Below are 21,207 nucleotides of genomic sequence, written 5' to 3'. Positions count from 1 at the left end.
AAGCATTTGTTTATTCTGCAATCTAACCCCAAATTGAAAGAACTTTTTCCTCGAAGTTCTATCATACCATCTTTTCTTCGATCGAAAAATCTCAAAGAATTGTTAGCATCATCTTGTTTTAAAACTGCCAGCGAGAGACAAACCATTCCTCATAACAATGGCTGCTTTAAATGCGAAAGGAAAAGATGCGACCTCTAACAGAATTTCTTTGTTGAATCTAAATCATTTCTCAGCTTTCAGACGGGCAAAAATTACACCATTCACTCTAGACTTTCCTGTGATTGTAAAAAAGCGATTTACTTGGCTTCTTGCAAGAAATGTCGCCTGCAGTACGTGGGATCTACTACTAACGACTTTAAAGTGAGATTTCGAAATCACAAATCTAGTATGCTCACAAACAAAACAACTTGTGAAGTAGCGATACACTTTAACAAAACCCCACACACCCTGGAAGATTTTTCGTTCCAATGCATTGATCAGGTACAGGCCCCTAGTGGCTCTGTAGAGATCGATAGGCCTTTAATCACAAAAGAGGCTTCTTGTTGGCGTATAGAACCACCCCTCACAGTAGCACAGGGGCAACCCCAGCATTCCTTATGTTTGGAAGGGAATTGAAGACAAAGCTTCCAGAGTTGCGTCCAAACAAAAGTGTTCTGGATGAGAGCACGAGAGATCGTGAGTGGAATCAAAAGCTTACATGCAAAATGTATGGTGAAAAACAACGGCATACTATCGACAACCCAATTGCACCTGGAGACAAGGTTCTTCTCAAGAACACCAAGCAATCTGGAAAGTTAGCTGCCAATTTTGAGCCTAATCCTTACACTGTTCAGACGAAGGAAGGGCAAGAACTAACCTTGAAATCGACTGATGGTACAGTGCAGCGGAGAAACAGCTCATTAGTTAAGCCGTACAAAACCTCACAGGAACCAGACAACTCTACGGGAGCTGAAACCCTAGCGGATCGTGTGGTCCCACCATCAGTTGCTGACACGGCAACCACAACTGAGCCAAAGAGTAGACCATCTCGAACTGTACGAATGCCACCTAAGTTTAAGGACTTTGTGTTGGATAAGTGAAGAATTTTGAAAGACGGTGCACTATTAGGATTGTTTATGTTCTGGATAAGTGAACAGTTTTGAAAGACGATACTCCGTTTAGACTGTTTCTTGGGAGTTAAATAGACTTAAATTTCGTCTAAGGTTTTCACTTGTCATTCGTTTGTTTCTTTTCACAAAGGAAGGGAATGCAGTGTTTAGACATTTCGTTACTGTTATATAGAGTTATTGGTGCGCCAAGAATCATGGTACTGTAACATGGCGTACTCGCTGGTGTACATTAAAGAAACCGCTGAGTTTGTCTGCATTTATCTGGGTATTAATAGGCCATCATTACACCGGCTGTTCTTTGCTACCTAATATGGTTACAAAGTCTACTTTGACAAGGCTGTTTGATACAGTATGTATTTCACCAACCTACCACCACAGCTGTCAATAATAACTGCATTGTAACAGCTTCACAAGTTGATGTATCACCCCTATAGCTGGTACAACTACATTGTAAACCATGCATCTACTCTGTTATATTCCCAACAAGGAGTACATGTTGATGGCATACCTGTATACAAGGGCATCTGTTAAATACAGTGAGGTTTTGTTCAAAACTGTAACACTGAAACTTGGACACATAAACAAATTTGAAAACCTGAAACACCAACATCCTGCAATGACTAAACTTAACATGAGCCATATTGTACATTTTCTTTTACCTTAATTATAAGCTGTGCTGATGGTGAACTAACATAATTCATCCTTCCACAATATAATTCTTTTTATGGCCAAACATCACTGAGGGTGTTGTAGAGTTTTATCTAATACAAAACAGTATACCTTAGTACAGTGTACAGCATCTGGAGGAAGATCACACAAAATGTACCCTCTTGTATGTCACAAGCCAGCATTTTGTCATCAGTTAGTCATTTAGGACAGATATATACCTGCATAAACAAAGACAGAGCTCTGTGTAGGAGCATTAAAGGTTTAGATACAAAATACTCTATAATTATGTATTTATACAACTTGCGTAATCCTTTGAAAAATTATTACTGACTTTACAAAGCCAAATATTTTGATGTATATTTTTTCATTCATTGGTAAACCTCAGGATTATAAAAATTAAAAATTGAATGTGTTCTATTACATGTATAACAATCAATATTTATTGAACAATGAGTGAAACATTCAAACATTGTGTTAACTTAGTATTTGAGCTGTACATCTATTTGCTTGTTTTTAGATGATACCCTTTTCACACACCCCCCCCCCCCCCTCATTCTTACCCATGGAAGATCATTGTCAATTATGATGAAGAGAGGGTTCTTAAAATCCTAATAGGAAAGTTCCAGGCTAACCTAAGATTTGGTTAGCCTGAAACTTGAGTATTATGGTTGTTCTGGAAATTTGGCAGAAATTAATGGCCACTTTAATAATTCAGTGTCGACCACATTTAAAACTAAAAAGGAATTAGACAAGCTTACTAGCTTATATGACTTAGATTTGTTTTCCTTAAATACAACCCTAGATCATAAGTTGAACCCCACCGATTACTCCTCTGACAGAATAATTAGTCGATATATCTCCCTTATAGTTTTAAGAAAATGAAAATGAAGTTATCAAAGGATGAGACTGTCTCTAGCTTTTCTGTTTTTCATAACAACGTAGTCAGTCTTAATCTTAACCTGGAAAATCTTCAAACTCAACGTTTACATGAAGTAGATTTTCATTTTAATGTCATCGGCGTTACCGAACAAAATTCACTAATGCTAATTCGCAACTGTGCACAGCACACATACCCGGCTACGTATTTGAATATGTTCCAACGGCCCTGGTGTCTGGGGTGTTGGAATGTTTATTGACGAATCGCTTGATTATCGTATCTTAGAAAAGACCTCTAATGAAGCTTTCCAGGTATTGTTGACTGAGTTCTCCGTTGTGAATAAGAAAAATGTTATCTGCGGAATCTTTTACAGACAGCATAACTCATCGGAAGTTTTTCAATCATATTTTGATGAGACTATTGAAAAACTTGTGTCCTCTGGGAAACGCATTATAATCATGGGTGATTTTAACATTGACCTTCTAAATTGCGCATCTTCTTCGTATAGTCGCGATTTTTTGTCTTCCCCTCAGAGTTGTTTCCTCTTTCCCTCAATTGACAAACCAACACGTGTTCGCTCTACTTCCGCCACCCTAATTGACAACATATTTATTAATAATCCTGATCAAGTTGGGGCTTGTGGAAATATAATTTCAGACTTAAGTGATCATTTTTCGCAATTCTGTATTCGTAAATCTATGAAGGATAATACTAAGATAAAAAAGTTCTTCTCTAGATTCTCTAAGGACAATTTTGATGCTGATCTCTCTCATGTGGATTGAAATGCACTCTTAAATAAAAATGCGTGTAATGCGGACAATTTATTCTCTTCTTTTCATAACAAGTTTAACACATTAATAAATAAACATGCACCTATGAAAATAATTTCAAACCACAAAGCAAAACAATTCTCTAAACCATGGATTACCAAAGGTCTAAGAATTACTATTAAAATTAAAAATAAGTTATATGCGTCTGGTAACACCGCCAATTATAAAATCTATAGCAACAAAATTTGTACTTTAACGCGTTTAAGTAAACAGCAATATTACTCTAAATTGATAACTAAAATAATTTGAAAAGAACATGGGAAGGCATAAACAATGTACTTGCACGTAAATCGAAGAACACAAAACCTATTACTTTTATTAAGGACCCTAATAACAATGATTCTGCCAATAGCGACCCAAGTAGAATAGCCAATGTTTTTAATGACCATTTTGCTTCTATTGGACCTAAACTGGCAAATAAGTTACCAACCGTTCAGCAGACTTATTTCGATTTCTAAACAGATCTAACTCTCCTGACTCTTCGTTTGCCTTCAACCTAATTACCCCAGCTGAAGTTGGATCGGAAATTTTGCGCATACCAATTAACAAATCTCATGGTTTATATTCCTGTCCCACTTAACTGTTGAAGTACTCGTCAAATGTTATCAGCAGTACTCTCGCTGAAATAGTAAATCTTTCTATTTCAACTGGGATGTATCCCACTAAACTAAAAATGGCAAAAACTATTCCTATCTTTAAAGCTAAAGATAACTCTATCGCAAACAACTATAGGCCTATTTCTTTGCTATCTATTTTAATAGGATCTTCGAAAACTTGATCTTCTCTAGAATGGAATCTTTCATTGACCAAAATGACATACTTTCTTCATCTCAATACGGCTTCCGCAAAGCGCACTCAACTCAACGTGCAATTCTTGACATTGTAAGTACCATCCTGGAAAACATGGGCCGGCGCTTGTTCTCATGTGGTGTATTTATTGACCTGAAAAGGCTTTTGATACTGTCGATCATAAAATTATTTTACACAAGCTGGATCACTATTGTTTTCGTGGTGTTATAAGTAAATGGTCCTCATCTTACTTAGAAGGTCGAACTCAAACGACACAAATTGGTTCCTCTATATCTAAACGAAAAAATACCACTTGCGGGGTGCCGCAAGGTTCTGTCATAGGCCCAATACTCTTTCTAAGTAGTAGTAGTAGTAGTAGTAGAAACTTTATTAAAGTGTCAAAAAAACCGTCTAGCCAGGGAACAAATCCCTTACTAATTTGGGGACACCAATTAGGGGAGAATATACAAACTAAGTACAGTAGTAGATAAAATATCTATAGTTAACTTATTAAGAGATTTATAGTAAAAACACACAGAGTCAAAATGAACAAAGGCTACAGCCTGCGCAGCCATCATCTAAAAGTTCACTTATATTGAGTTGGCGTATCTTGCTTTTAAACGACGTTAGGGTTGTGACGTCCCTGATACTCTTGGGTAGTTTTGTCCATAGCTTAGGCCCTAAATATCTAATAGAGTGCTTACCATAGGTGACTGTCTCATACCTAGGTATAGAGAAATCTGCTATATCGACGATATCCAAGAATCTTCTGAAAAACTTAAATTCTTTTTATTTGCGGATTACAAGAACGCTGTATATGCTGACAAAAATGTCAAGTCCCTTGAGTCCACTGTAAATCAGGAGCTCTGTCAGTTGTTCGATTGGTTAACTGCCAATAAACTAACCTTGAATATTAAAAAAACAAATTTCGTAATTTTTAGACCGACTCAGAGGAAACTTACCTATCATCCCAAAATAATGGTATTCGACAACGATCAAAATAATAATATGGCTCTAGAATGTAAAGAATTCGTGAGATATCTAGGTATAATAATTGACAATAACCTTTACTGGAAACATCATATTGACCACGTAGCTATTAAAATGAGTCAAACTGTGGGATTGATCTGTAAACTACGGCATTTTCTGCCAAGACATACTCTTTTAACTATTTATTGATCCCTTGTTGCTCCTTATTTAACCTATGGTTTGACGGCCTGGGGTCAAGCATATAAATCGTACCCTGAAAAGCTTTTCAAACTTCAAAAGCGAGCTCTTCGCTTTATCTTTTCCTCGGAGCGAAATCAACATGCAATTCCTTTATTTATCGACGCCGGTGTCTTACCGTTAAAATTTTTGTATTATGAGCATTTAGCTAACCATATGTTTGAAATAAGATACAGTACTGCTCCTGGAAACATTCCAAATCTTTTTCGAGATGTCTCTGATATTCATTCTTATGATACTCGATCCTCTACTTCTAATAAATTTTACATACAAAGCTCCAGACTCTCAATTCAAGTGAATTCATTTTCTAGAATCGGGACAAAAATATGGAATGAAATGCCTGTATCTTTTAGAAAACTTTCAAAAATTGTCTTCAAGAGGAAAATAAAACAAACACTTTCTGAGATCCTAGCTTCAGACGATTGTTACATTGATCTTCCAGAAATCGTTGAAAAAGTTAAGTTGAATTTATCTTCCTCTTGATTGATCAGTTGATAGGTATTCAATTATATCGTTTAATGCATCAGTAATCTCCCGTCAAGACTGTTGTCATTTATTATTAGTAATATCATTAGTTTATCAGTAGTCTGTAATCATTGTTGTCAATTCTAGCTTTTTAGTTCTCTTGTTACTTTTAGCTGTATTTAGTTGCATCTATTTCCTGTAAACATGACCCGCCTAGATTAGCTTAGCTACCCGCGGGCATGTTACTGTACTTTTATCCCAAAACACAATAAAATGTATGTAATTGAAAATCACACTTTTTTTCGCTCTTGGCCTGTTCCTTCTTTCTCTTATGTTCAGTTTTCCGTCTCTGGTTAGCTTTAACAGACGTCCTACCGACTATATGCAATTCTTGCGTGGTTGAGTCGCCTGCTGAACAAGAATAATGTAACGGTATGATGTGCCCGAAATGTAGATGACCGGTTGTACATCTCGTACGTATTTATGGACGCATGGAGGACCAAATTTTCTCGGCTTGATGGTTACCAAATTTGCTAAACAACGCCGCCACACTACACGGGTGCTGCAAATTCCGATTATTTACCGATTGTGAACCGTTCTGATGAGAAACACGAGCCCAGCTTGGTCCGTGCGTCATGGCCAAGATACAACCCATCATAACTCAGTGAACGAATATTTATCATATGACGTCTTAGATTTTAAAGAGGCGAAAGTATGTTTGAACCAAAATAAGACGCGAGGTTGCCAATATGTTCCAGTATATAAGGGAGCTATTTGAGCCTATAGTTACCAGTTATTCTTACACTGTACTTTTAAGAAAAAGGATTGATACTTACTATCCTTTTGTCACAGATGAAGTAGGACCTGTCGTTACCTACTGCCCACCAGATCAAAATATCACTGCGACGCAAATGAAAGTATTAGTGACGTGGACCAACCCACAATTTAAAGACAACAGCAATGATCCCTTAACCATCCATTGCAGTCATCAAAGCGGAACTGAGTTTTACTGGGGAACCTGGAACGTACATTGTGTTGCGTACGATAAAAACCCAAATAATCAACCAGCTGTTTGCCAGTTTACTTTGATAATAAAACGTAAGTAGTTACATAGAAAATTTGTTCCCCCCTTTATTAAACAAAACGTATAACAACAAGGAGGTCTAAACGGAAAACAAGCAAACCAGTAAACTTAATAACGAGCTGACCAACAAATTGGTCACTTATCAAGATGCAAACAATTTCTGAGCAAGTAAGAAGGGAAATCGGTATCAAGTAAATCCTTATCGACTTCCGTAATCAAAAATCCTTTTTGTTATTTGGTTGAAAATTCGGACAATAATATTTACTTAATTAAACGAAAGCAGACCCCTAAAATGAAGAGATGAAACTTACGAGCGATCAGAACATAACTCACTTGTACGTTTCGTTTTCAGCAAAAGACTGTGTGGATATGAAACCTCCCAAAAATGGAGCAAAGGCCTGTGATGACTGGATGTTTGGTCGGTTTTGCGCTCCACTCTGTAACAACCTATGGGACTTTGCTCAACCGTTGCGTGCAAGCATATGGGCTTGCGGAAGCTCTGGGAAGTGGCTTCCAACCTCTCGCTGGCCGGATTGTTCAAGTCAGTAAACAGTTGATCAGACTCTCCGCAAGGGCGGTCTGGTCGATTTTCGCCAAAGTCAAACGTAAAGAACCGGAAGGGGTTCATTGAAGTCTTTCCACGAGCTTCCTTGATAACTTTTGCTTACTAAAGTCGGTTAAATGGATGAGATAGACATAATATACGCGCCAGTGGTTTTTGTTTTAAACTGAGTTTCTCAGCTTTTTCTAAATTTTCCTTAGAAGTTTCGTCAGCAACTAAGATCTTGAAAATCATTATCATGACAACCGTTCGCTGAGTATGCTATGACTTCGGTAAAACTCGACAAAAGGAAGAGTGGTTTCTGGTTTTGATATTATTACATGAATTTTTTTAATACACATGAAATCAGCGAAATCTGTCCTCTGGCGAAATCGACCTGACTGTTCTAACGGAGATTCTGCCTTAAGTGGTATAATAGGATTGTGAAATAGATCAAATACTCAGGGACGCTGCACAACAAACCGTCCAAAAAGAGATTTATCATCCAACATGCTAAATCGTTACTTCAGTGCGGACGAGTCTCGCTGATGTTTCTGGAATACAAATATTGCATAACATTTGTACTCATGTCGCGCGTTATTTGTATTCTACGAAGCACAGTTTCGCTTCGGCGCGAAACGAAGAGTAACAGAGAATCGATGCGTCCTCTTTGATTCTTCAGCTAATGTATACCCAGCTCTGCTAACACAGCATTCAGTACTTTATGCCAAGGCAGACTCTACCCTCACATTTATATATATATATATATATATATATATATATATATAAATGTGAGGGTAGAGTATATATATATATATATATATATATATATATATAAGCGAAATAGGAAACGTAGGATCCATGATAGTGCTCGACAATGAGGGAGCGATTACAGTAGCAAATGGACTACTCAAGTTACGCACATATGGATTTTAATACAGCCTGTTTCGTAGACCAACAAAAGTTGATCCACTCATCAGTTAAACTCCATACACACTGAGGCATCGTGACGGTTAACTCTAACTCAGCAACGTGATCACATGACATCGTTTAAAAATTCAAATCTTGAAAACCGTGCGCGCGCCGATAATAGCGTTAAGAATGCTTGAGAATGTATTTTCGCCGATGTCTACAATTGGATATTATTTCACTTCGCTTGTTTAAAGAGGCTTCATGTGGATAAGACAAGATAAAAAAATTCTCAGTGAGGCATAAATTGCAACGTTTTGTGGCATTGGAATATGATCTAGCCCTAGCAATAATTTTCCATGAAATCGAATAGTCTTCACTCTTCTCCTTTAGTTTCCACAGGTACTTGCTCAGCTCTGTGTCATTTCGCCGTCTCTCGTGGTTGAACGACATTCGGTGGTTGCGCCATCTAGTCTTAAAATCTGTCGCTGTGAGGCCAACGTACGTTTCAGTTTCTTCCCAGGTAGCGACTGTGGCTTGGTAGACGGCCTCGCTTTGCAAACATTTCCCTCCTAAAGGGCACTCGCTTTCGTTCCTGCAGTTGCACAATCTCTGGGGGCGGCTATCTTCGGACATTTTTGCGTTCCTGATTGTGGCTTTGTTATGCCCGTCTATGATCTGTGTCATATTGGGTGTGCATGAGTAGCTCAGTTTAATGATGTTTCTATTAAAAATGTTCCTCAGTTTGTGGGTGACTGGAATGCACTTGTCAATAAGGTTAATAAACGCTCTGCCAAGGTTGGTCTGGACGTTTCTGTTAAATGGTGGGTTAAACCAAATTATGTTTCTTCGCCTTTTGGTTTGGTATTGCGGTCGGTGCGGTTCCGGTTCAGTGAGTGCAGCTTGTATGTGTAGCCACTCTTGTGTAACGCGTCTTGGTAGGGAGGTGCGGCTTTGTTAAACATGTCTTCGTCAGAAGAAATTTCAGAAAGTCTTTTATCAACTGCTTCGGGGATGTCTCGTATTATGCAAGGTGGGTGGTTAGACTTGCTGTGTACGTATGGATGGGTATTTGCTGGTTTGGAAAAGGGTCCGAATCAGCTGGTTATCAGGTCAAGTGTTACATCGAGAAAGTTGATGATTTTCTTGTTTGCCTCGATGATAATTCTAAGGTTGTTTTGGGCAAATTTCGTGCAAATCTGTTTCTTAATTCTCTCCACTTCTTGGGGTGTCTGGTTTATAACTGCAAGGCCGTCGTCACGGTAAAGTCCGATGTTAATTTCTGATATAGTCGCAAGCTGTGATAGGAGGTAGCAGCCGACTAGTTCACATGTCTCCGCTCCGTCATAACTTCCCATGGTGACGTCGAAAAGGCCGTTGGAATTTTTCTTCTGCCAAGAGGTCTCATTGCTAAATAGTAGTGATTCCTTAGCAAGCAGGACGATTTGGCGATCATCTGGGGCGATGGTCGTGTAGTTAGACGCGAAGTCGAGGGCTCGTCCGAGAAGATCTTTCGTTATTGAGGGGCAGAATTCTACAACATCGAAGCTGATGAAAGTAGATTCGCAATTATTTGGTAAGTTCTTGAACCACTGCAGCACAGAGGATGTGTTCTTCCATTGATTAACGCCTGTTGCATTTACAAGTTTCTGGTTAATATTTTCGAGAATTTTCTTCCTTATTTTTCCAATTTCCTGTTTTGATGGGTTGATCAAACGACAAGTGGGTCGGTTTAAGAAATTGTCTTTATGGTCTTTAAGTGTTACGAACGCATCTCTATGGGCGATAACCGGCGATTCGGACCCTATTCGGACCCTATTATATATATATTGTGTTTATTATATATATTTATTATATATAATTGTATAATATTATATATATATATAATATTATATATATTATATATATGATATATATATTGTGTTTATTATATATATATAATATATATATATATTGTGTTTGTTATATATATTTATTATATATAATTATATAATATATTATTATATAATATTATATTTATTATATATATTGTGTTTCAACAGAAACACAATAAAAATTAGTTACGGCTGCATGGACAATACAAAACAAATCATCGACAACCACAACAAAGGAATCCTCAACTCCCACCTGAAGACTAACGCCACCGCCACAACCGACACCTCTACCGCAAACAACAACAAGAAATGCAACTGCCGACAGAAAAACGCATTCCCTCTAGACGGAAACTGCCTCGAACAATCTGTCACATACCAAGCTACCATTACATGTAAAGACAACAACACGACAGACACATACATCGGGCCCACTGCAAACGACTTTACGTCGCGCTACAACAACCACACTTCATCATTCCGACACGCAAAACACCGCAACTCCACCGAACTCAGCAAGCACATCTGGACACTTAAAGACAACAACATCAATTATTCCATCACCTGGCGCATCCTATCTTCCCACCTGCCCTAAAACAGCTCAAGCAGACGATGCAACCTATGCCTTAAAGAGAAATTCCTAATCATCTGCCACCCAGACCTATCAACACTCAACCAGCGGAGCGAACTCGTCTCTTCCTGCCGACACAGAAACAAAGCACTCATACTCAACAGCTGACTTGACACTTTTCACACTGCATAAAACATGTTAATTAGCAATTATTGTAATATATAAGCGATGGTGTCGCATTATTCTGCCATTTAAATCCCCCGATGAGTGGGCAACCACGAAACAAGTCTGTAGGGATGTATATGTAGTTGTTTTTTTCCGACTACCACAAATTATACCCGCTCTATTATTTGTAACGAGCACTGTTTCAAGGACACCAAGTTTAATCCCTCTCTCTATATATCTATATATATATATATATAAACGAAATAGCAACAGAGGATCCAGGACAGTGCTCAACAATGAAGGAGCGATTACAGTACCAAATGGACTACTCAAGTTACGCACATATGGATTTTAATACAGCCTCTTTTGTAGACCAACAAAAGTTGAGCCACTCATCAGTGAAACTGATGAGTGGTTGAACGACACTCGGTGGTTGCGCCATCTAGTCTCAAAATCTGTCGCTGTGAGGCCCGCGTACGTTTCGGTTTCCTCCGTGGTAGCGACTGTGGCTTGGTAGACAACCTCGCTTTGCAAACATTTCCCTCCTAAAGGGCATTCGTTTTCGTCTCTGCAGTTGCTCAATTTTGGGGGGCGGCTTTCTCCAGACATTTTTTCGTTCCTGATTGTGGCTTTGTTATGCCCGTATATGATCTGTTTCATATTGGGTGTGCACGAGTAGCCCAGTTTAATGGTGTTCCTATTGATACTTTTCCTTAGTTTGTGGGTGACTGGATAGCACTTGTTCATAAGGTTAATGAACGCTCTGCCAAGGTTGGTCTGGACGTTTCTGTTAAATAGTGGGTTCAACCAAATTATGTTTCTTCGCCTTTTGGTTTGGTAGTGCGGTCGTTGCGGTTCCAGTACAGTGAAGTCCAGCTTGTATGTGTAGCCGCTCTCATGTAACGCATCTTGGTAGGGAGGTGCGGCTTTGTTAAACATGTCTTCGTCAGAGGAGATTTCAGAAAGTCTTTTATTAACTGCTTCGTGGATGTTTCTTAGTATGTTAGGTTGGTGGTTAGACTTGCTGTGTACGTATAGACCGAATGCAAATATGGCGGATCACTCGGACGGCCCGGTACTAGTAGCGTGGAAGCGAGGCTAGTCAGTCCTCTGGTGCTTTGTTTTGACTACGCGTCCTTTTTTCACTGTTTTAGTGTAATCATTTCGCGATGCTTTCGTTCCGCTGCGAGCCCAAATGCAATAAAAAAGGTTACACATCGTCATTAGGAGAAAGGGTTTCTTTCTTTAACTTTCCTAAAGCACCTTTCATAAGAAAACAGTGGATACACGCAATCGGTCGTGAGGAAGGCAAGGACTTCGTCATAACAGAGCGTACGGAGGTCTATGAACGGACGGATTTATGTCAAGGAAGACGGTGTTCCTTCACAATTTGACTGGTCAGGACCTTCTCCTATAAAAGAAAGGCCCCAACTGAACGGCAACCGCTGCCTGCGAAGAAAAAACTGCTCACCGAAGACAACTCTCATCACTCTGATCACTCTGCGCCTGTAAACAACGAAGTGCAAGAAACCGTCGAGATGTCCTCCTTTGAGCCAAGTACAAGCTTCCAAGAAGACACATGTAAAACCCCAAATTTAGAAAGGCAAATTGCCGAACAAAGCACGAAGGTCGGCGAACTAGTAGCGAAATTGAAGCACGCAGAAAGTGAAATAAACAACCTTCGTCGCGAAAACATCGAATTGACTGAGGAATTGACAGAGTGCGATTGTTTCACGACGGGCCAAATGTTTGCCTGAAAACCCTCTTCTCAGACGACAAAGCACAATGAAAAATTCGTCTAGTGGCTTGAGCTTTTGATGACGTCCTTTCTTTGCAGCTTGAACATTTTCTCTCGTCGAGAGAGTCTGAATTATAAAAGTCTTCAGGGACATCACACACCGCCTCTGGAGCGAATTTTTGTACAATAGTCTCCAGGATTTAAATACTCGAAAATAGACATAAAAAAGTCGCATAACTGAACAGACCAGTGTATAAAGAAACGTCTCCGTCCGTCATGAAACGATCTACGCAAAATAAACGCAAAGACATTTCCTTGCGTTGGCGTTCGCACTCTGTCAACTTCTTAGTCAATTCGATGTCTTCGCGAGGAAGGTTGTTTAATTCACTTTCTGCGTGCTTCAATTTCTCTTCTAGTTCGCCGATCTTCGTGCTTTGTTCGGCAATTTGCCTTTCTAAATCTGGGGCTTTACATGTGTCTTCTTCGAAGGTTGTACTTGGCTCAAAGGAGGACATCTCAACGGTTTCTTACACTTCATTGTTTACAGACGCAGACTGACCAGAGCGATGAAAGTTGTCTTCGGTGAGCAGTTTTTTCTTCGCAGGCAGCGGTTGCCGTTCAGTTGGGGCCTTTCTTTTTTAGGAGAAGGTCCTGACCAGTCAAATTTTGAAGGAACACCGTCTTCTTTGACATAAATCCGTCCGTTGATAGACTTCCATACGCTCTGTTATGACGAAGTCCTTGCCTTCCTCACGACGGATTGCGTGTATCCACTGTTTTCTTATGAAAGGTGCTTTAGGAAAGTTAAAGAAAGAAACCCTTTCTCCTAATGACGATGTGTAACCTTTTTTATTGCATTTGGGCTTGCAGCAGAACGAAAGCATCGCAAAATGATTACACTAAAACAGTGAAAAAAGGACGCGTAGTCAAAACAAACAACCAGAGGACTGACTAGCCTCGCTTCGAGACCACTAGTACTGGGCCGTCCGAGTGATCCGCCATATTTGCATTCGGTCTGTACAGGAGAGAGAAGAGTATAGAGTAGAGTGGAGTGTAGAGTGGAGAGAGTTAAGAAACAGATTTGCACGATATTTTTCCAAAACAACCTTAGAATTACCATCGAAGTAAACAAGAAAATCATCAACTTCCTGGATGTAACGCTTGACCTGACAACAGGCAGATTCGGACCCTATTAAAAACCAGCAACTACCCCTGCATACGTACACACCGAAACGTGCGTTGGCCTCACAGCGACTGATTTTAAGACTAGATGGCGCAACCACACCGAATGTCGTTCAACCACAAGAGACGGCGAAATGACACAGAGCTGAGAAAGTACCTTTGGAAACTCAAGAGGAAGACGGAAGACTATACGATTTCATGGAAACGTTCATTTTATGGAAACGTTGCAATTTATGCCTCACTGAGAAACTTTTTTATCTTCTCTTATCCACATGAAGCCTCTTTAAACAAGCGAAGTGAAATAAAATCCAATCATTGTAGACATCGGCTACAATACATTCTCAAGTATTGTTAACGGTATTATCGGGGCGTGCGCGGTTTTCATTGTTTCCAATATTTGAATTTTTGTAAACAATGTTTTGTGTTCACGTTGCTGAGTTAGAGTTAACCGTCACGATGCCTCAGTGTGTATGGAGTTTGACTGGTGAGTGGATCAACCTTTGTTGGTCTACGAAACAGGCTGTATTAAAATCTATATGCGCGTAACTTGAGTAGTCCATTTGCTACTATATATATATATATATATATATATATATATATATAGTAGAGTAGCAAATAGTAAATATCAAGTAGCAAAATGTAAGTAGCAAATATCAAGTAGCAAAATATATATATATATATATATGTATGTATATATATATATATGTATGTATATATATATATATATATATATATACATATACATATATATATATATTTTGCTACTTGATATTTGCTACTTACATTTTGCTACTTGATATTTACTATTTGCTACTCTACTATATGTATGTATGTATATATATATATATATATATATATATACATACATAGATATAGATGTAGCTCTTTGACATACAAAGCTCTGCTTTCATGTCCAAATTGAGCACTGTGGGGTGAGTCATTGCCACTAGCATTACGCATAGCTCACTAGGCTTTCCTAGTTTGAGCACTCTGGCATGGCTTAGACGATACCACAAATGTGGGATCGCTCGGGGTAACTATATCGGTTCTCCTCCATCCTAGCATCAGCACTGCACTGATGAGGCCCAGAAGGCCGTAAGAGTAAAAAAAAGCTTCCCGGCTAAGATACACGTGTTTCGTTAGGCTTGAAAGCTGAACACTCATACAAGCAAGGATTTCGAGGTCATTACGCCCTTTTGGGCCTTAATATTTGCTTATTAAGAAGATTTTGGATGATGTAAGCGTAAACGATGAATACTGAAGGAGTCTTAGAAGATGTTTTGTCAGCCGCTCAAGACGACTCGCCCATGAAAATTCATACGTGGTAAACGGTGAATCTTATGCACTGCGTGCAGCAAGAACATCTGTACAAGAATATCGAGATGAAAACCAAATCCAGTGACAACAATATATATTTAACGAGAAATCTATGCCACAACGTCCGAAGACAGCCTTTTTTACGCCGATAGTCAGACAACTGGTCGCTCTAACACCTTACTGTAATGTCTTAAACTACCACCGCGGAAAACATACGTACGCCCCAACTATCTACAATGGTCTCCGACATTACCGCGGACGAATCTCCAATTCCTAGTTTTCTTCGCTTCGGCAAGTATGAAATTTTTATTAACTATACTGGCCAAACTCCTACATGTAGAAAATGCAATCGCCCCGGTCACTTCAACAACGCCTGCCCAAATAAAATATGTTTTAATTGTGAAAACACTGGTCACGAAGGACTCATCGCCACAATCAAATCTGCTATGAAACCACCTTCCCGCCGAACACCTGCCAAACTGCCCGACGAATTTTGTCTTGCGTGCTCCCGAAAATCTAAAGCGCCAACAGTTGTCACCGGAAAACCCCGTTCTTCTATCCCTGTACCTAGCGCATCACACACTCCCATATTGGTCACTCCTAACAACTCAGAAGAAGAGATGGAAACTACTCACGAACTGAAAAGAAAATCATCATCATCTGTAATCTTGACCCCTACCTCAGAGAGGAAAAAGGGGAGAAACAAGTCAAGGAAACACAAGGAAGCTTATAATTCTTAAGTGAGAATTTTTTCCAAGAATCCTTCAAAACTTTCACTCTCAATGCAAGGGGGCTCGCAAACCCCCTTACCTACAGTTTCTTGTTTGATTTGATCGAGAAGTCCAACTGTGATTTCTGTTTTGTACAGGAAACGTTCATTTATTCTGAATCTACTATCAAATCCCTATCCCGTACATGGCTGGGCCGTAGTGTTTGGTCCCCTGCCTCCGGAAAACAAGGTGGTGTCGTCACCTTGATTTCTTCGAAGTGCTCATAAAAAACTGTACTTTGGAAGAAAGACTCACAAGGTCGTATCGGCAGTGTTTACATCAGATGTAATGACGTTGATATTAATCTAGTCAATATCTACGCTCCTACCAATCCTACCGAACAGAGAAGTTTTTTTATTTCGAATTTTTAATTCCCTCTTCTGCGATGATAATCGGAGGAGATTTAAACTGTTACGACAACGCTCCCGATAAATTTGGTAGGAATATCTCTACACGCAAAGAATACGAATCTTTAAAAAGGGATTTCGCGCTTTCAGATGTTTGGCGAAATTTGCAGCCATGATCAAGAGAATTTACGTGGTTTAATTCCACATGGTCAATTGGGAGTAGACTTGACAAGTTTTTGATTTCGAAAGATTTATTATCACCTAATGTTAAGTGTGACATTCGCCCTTGTTCGATATCAGACCACGATTTTGTTTTTCTTACCTTTGATATTCCCACTGGTGTAAAACGCGGTCCAGGAATTTGGTGTTTTAACAACTCTCTTTTGAACGATGAGGATTTTTGCGCTACTATAGAGAAACTAATTAATGATAATGTACGTTTTTTATCTTGTGTTCCGTGTCTCCAAGATTGGGGGGAGTTTTCAAAACAGTCTATTAAAGAAGAAACGATCTCCTTTTCCCGCAAAAAGCGAAGACAATTGCAAAGGGACCAGGTGATTTTGACTAACAAATTAGTCCGTCTTCGTCAACGTTTAGTTGACGGAGAAAATTCCGTTATCCCTTTAATTTCTGACACCGAATGTCGTTTGAAAGCCCTTCGAATTAAACAAGTCGAAGGAATCATTATTCATAGTAGAGCAGAATGGTTAGAGGAGGGCGAACGCCCCAGTCGGTATTTTTTTTTAACTTACAAAGAATTAAAGCTCAAAGATCCCACATCTCTTCGGTTTAAGATTCTATCGGTATCGAAGTCTCCTCCCAAGAGGAGATTGAAAAAGCTCATATCGATTTCTACACTCAGCTCTTTTCCGAAGAATCGACAGATGCTGCCCTCAAGACGATCTCTTATCTTCTCTATCACGGAAATTAACTTTTGAGCAGGCGTCATCTTGTGAAGGCGAGATCACGCTTGACGAACTTACTCTCGCTATGAAAAATATAAGTAGGAATAAGTCACCTGGCCCTGATGGCCTTTCGGTTGAATTCTACGCTAGATTTTGAGATCGGTTAGCTCCACATTTATGTCGAGTCTTAAATGCATGCTACCAAACCGGAGAAATGTGTGATTCCACGAAGATGAGCAACACACGCGTTATTTTTAAGAAAGGAGATCGTAGGAATCTGCAAAATTGGCGTCCGATTTCCCTCTTAAACGTTGATTATAAGTTATGCTCAAAAGTTCTCTCTTTTGGACTATCTAAAGCTCTAGAATATATTGTTGACCCTGATCAAACTTGCTCTGTGCCCGGACGCAAAATTACTTCAAAATTACATTTACTTAGAGATATCTTTGATTACATCGACCGCACGAATGAACCAGCATTTTGCTCAGTTTAGATCAAGAGAAAGCCTTCGATCGCGTAAATCGCACCTTTCTGCAAAGCCTCTTACCCCGTTTTGGTTTTGGCCCGTCTTTTTGTTTTTGGATCAAAACTTTATATAATGGCGCCAATATTCGTGTTATTGTTAATGAATGGCTAACCGATGCGATTCCTCTGTCTTGTGGGGCGAAACAAGGGGATCCCCTGTCTCCCCTGCTCTATATTTTGTGCGTTGAAACTCTCGCGCGCAAACTCCGAAATAATCCTGAGATCGAAGGCCTCCTCCCTCCGGGCGCACATGGTCTCCGCTATAAAGTTGGAAATTATGCTGACGATACGACCTATATTGTGAAATTTTATCGCTCTCTGCAAGTTTTATTCAACATGATTAATATTTACTAGCGTGGCTCTGGGGCACGCCTTAATCTCACGAAAACAGAGGCCATGTGATTGGGGGCGTGGCGTATGCGCAACGACCAACCACTTGGCCTCAAATGGATGATCAAAAATTAAAATTTTAGGTGTTGTTTTCGGCCGCGATACTGAATTAGACAACTGATAGGCAAAACTAGAGAAATTAGAAAAACATCTAAATTTATGGAAATCCCGCTCTCTTTCTCTTGTCGGCCGATCGTTCATCGTTAACACTCTCGGAATTAGGAAGCTCCTATATCTCTCTACAGTTTTGTGTGTCCCGAAATGGGTCATTTCTAAGGTTAACGCTTTAATCTGGCCATTTTTCTGGGGCTGTCGAATTGAAACGTTTAGCCGAGCGTCCTGCCACCAATCTCTAAGCAATGGCGGTCTCGGCATTTTGAATTTCCTGATCAAAGGTAATTCTCTTAAATTAGCCTCAGTAATTTCCAATCTAGATTATCGCGAATCGAAATCCTTTTATTTGGCCAGATATTTTCTAGGCTCTAGGCTTGCCTCCTGTCGCTCAGAGTGGAGCTCTCTTCGAGATAACTCCACCCCGAGTACACAGGTCTTGACGCCCTATTATAAGAATGGTCTCTCGGCTCTCACCACTCTAAATGGGATTCTCTCCCGCACGGAGTGGTGCGATTTTGAATTTTCTTCCGAGAAATGTTATCGAACTCTCTTGAAGAAAAACTCCACCTCTCCAATTCTTCATCGCTTTTGGACTCCCTTTCTTCTGATTGACTTTGATCTTGACAAATTTTGGAATTTAGTGCGAGATGACTATTCTGAAAATCATAGGAACGACATACTCTGGAAAATTGTACTTCGCGCTATTAAGGTCCGCGATTCTCTAAAGAATTGGGGATATATCAACTCAGATAAGTGCGCCTTTTGTTCCCGTAAAGAAGCTATAGATCACTGTTTTCTCAATTGCCTGCGTGTGAAATCTGCATGGGCCCACTTTTCCCCCGTTATCTCCTCTATCCTTGGAACTAGCTTTCTCCCATCCTATACATATGTTTTCTTTTTTCGTCGGACCCCCGTTAGCCCAAATAAGAATCGTATTGCTCGCTTTCTAATTAAGACAATTCTGTACAGCATCTGGAAATTTCGAAATAAGTATACCTTCCACAATGGGAATGACCCCCATGAATACAATATTAATGCCACTAAAAGACTAATGTAGTGATGCTACTAACCGTTAAACAATTAATCTATTTATTAAATTAGTTACTAAATCAACTATTAATTACTTACACGAGAATTTTAATAGCAGTATTGTCTACTTGACATAGTGCTGGAGCTTCCCACAAATTTGAAAGTCAGATAAACAGAGACGAAAGTGGTCACAGAGAATTCTCTTCCTAATAGTATTGAAGATATAACGGATTATACCCTTATGATTTTCCTTTCCACTGCGAAAAGTAGTATTATTACGAGACTTCCAAATGCAATGCAAGATCGTTTTGAGAAGAAAACGGGCCAATCGCGCCTTTTTTTTGGGCTGGCTGGAGCCCACTGAAAAAAGAAAACATAAGTAAAAGAGGGGAAGAAATTACCAAGGAAAGAGGAGATCACAGGAGAAAAATACGACCACACTCTTTTAGCACTGGAACAATTACGAAAACAATGATCAATTGTTTCTTTTCGAGAGCAGTAGGCACATTTATCAGAAACACTATAGCCCCAATGTTTTAGGGAATCGCGGACTTTAATGGCCCGAAGGACAACTCACCCCAACACATCATTCTTGTAGTTTTCAGAAAAGTCATCTCTAACCAATTTCCAGAAATTGTCAAGTTTGAAGTCGATAGGAAGAAAGGGGGACAAAAAACGGTGAAGAGTCGGGGAAGCAGAATTCTCTCTTAAAAAGGTCCGATAGCACTTCTTATATATATATATAAGAAATGCTTCTTATATATATATATAGCTGGTTTACTCTAGTTTGAGCACTCTGGCATGGCTTAGACGATACCACAAAGGTTGGGTCGTTTGGGGTGACCGTCTCGGTTCTCCCCCATCCTAGCATTAGCACTGCACTGATGAGGCCCAGAAGGCCGAAACAGTACTGTCTGCAGTTAGTTATATATATATATATATATATCTAAGAAATGCTTCTTATATATATATATATATATATATATATATATATATATATATATATATATATAAACAAGTTAAAAGGCCTCGAGCCAACAGTGACGCCGCGCCAGAGGGATCCAAAAGGATTTACAGTCCAAACCTCGATAAATGTGTAATTACTGTATTTGTTTATATGCGTTACCACGCCCTATATAAATCTATTTAAGGAATTATTAAGTCATTGTATTACAACTGATGAAGGTCTCGGACCGAAACGTTTTTTATTAAAGTTTTTAGACTTTTTGTTGAGTATATGTCTTTTTTCGCTCGAAGTTGTCCGTCCTCATCTGCCACACTACTTCTCCTATGTATATATAGTAGGTAGCGATCAAACAATACGACACATGGTTTCTGTTCCTCGGAGCTTCGTGCTTACGCACTTTAAATCTGTCTGATGAATGCGTAAGCACGAATATATATATTCGCACTAATATATATATATATATATATATATATATATATATAACCAAAATAGCGGAATGAGATCATCATCTACTAAAAAGTGCTCAATAGCAGGGCTAGAGCTATGGATAATTATACCTCAAGAATTAGGTTACTTGAACTTTTACTGCAACTTTAATAGATCCTTTTAACATCCTGGATTTTCAGTTTTTAGTTTCTATGTAAATACGTTCCACCTGAAGAAGGCCGAAGGCCGAAACATCGCCACATTAAAGCTGGAACAGTTAGAAGTTTGCTTCTTGTTTCATCGTTTTACTCTTACTATATATATTTATAAACATACTAGGAGAAGTCGTGGCTCTGAAAAAGTGCTCGATGCGGGTTGCAGAGCGTTTCA

General features: G+C 39.2%; 1 protein-coding gene and 2 pseudogenes across 1 annotated transcript in view; 2 read left to right on the top strand and 1 right to left on the bottom strand.

The window, feature by feature from the left end:
• The window catches only part of LOC111333373 (uncharacterized), a 92,747-nt gene that overhangs the window by 37,138 nt on the left and 34,402 nt on the right, over positions 1–21,207 (top strand). Inside the window, exons 18-19 of the mRNA XM_088759840.1 lie at positions 6,819–7,064; positions 7,403–7,591. Coding sequence (XP_088615966.1) covers positions 6,819–7,064; positions 7,403–7,591 — 435 coding nt within the window. The remainder of the gene's footprint in view (positions 1–6,818; positions 7,065–7,402; positions 7,592–21,207) is intronic.
• Positions 12,277–12,834, top strand: LOC148731842 (uncharacterized; annotated as a pseudogene).
• Positions 12,838–13,729, bottom strand: LOC148731841 (uncharacterized; annotated as a pseudogene).

The sequence above is a fragment of the Stylophora pistillata genome, chromosome 5, assembly GCF_964205215.1.
Source record: "Stylophora pistillata chromosome 5, jaStyPist1.2, whole genome shotgun sequence".
In the NCBI taxonomy this organism is placed as follows: domain Eukaryota; kingdom Metazoa; phylum Cnidaria; class Anthozoa; order Scleractinia; family Pocilloporidae; genus Stylophora; species Stylophora pistillata.
Note: the sequence above shows the minus strand (reverse complement) of the source record. Positions and strands in the feature narration are given on the sequence as shown.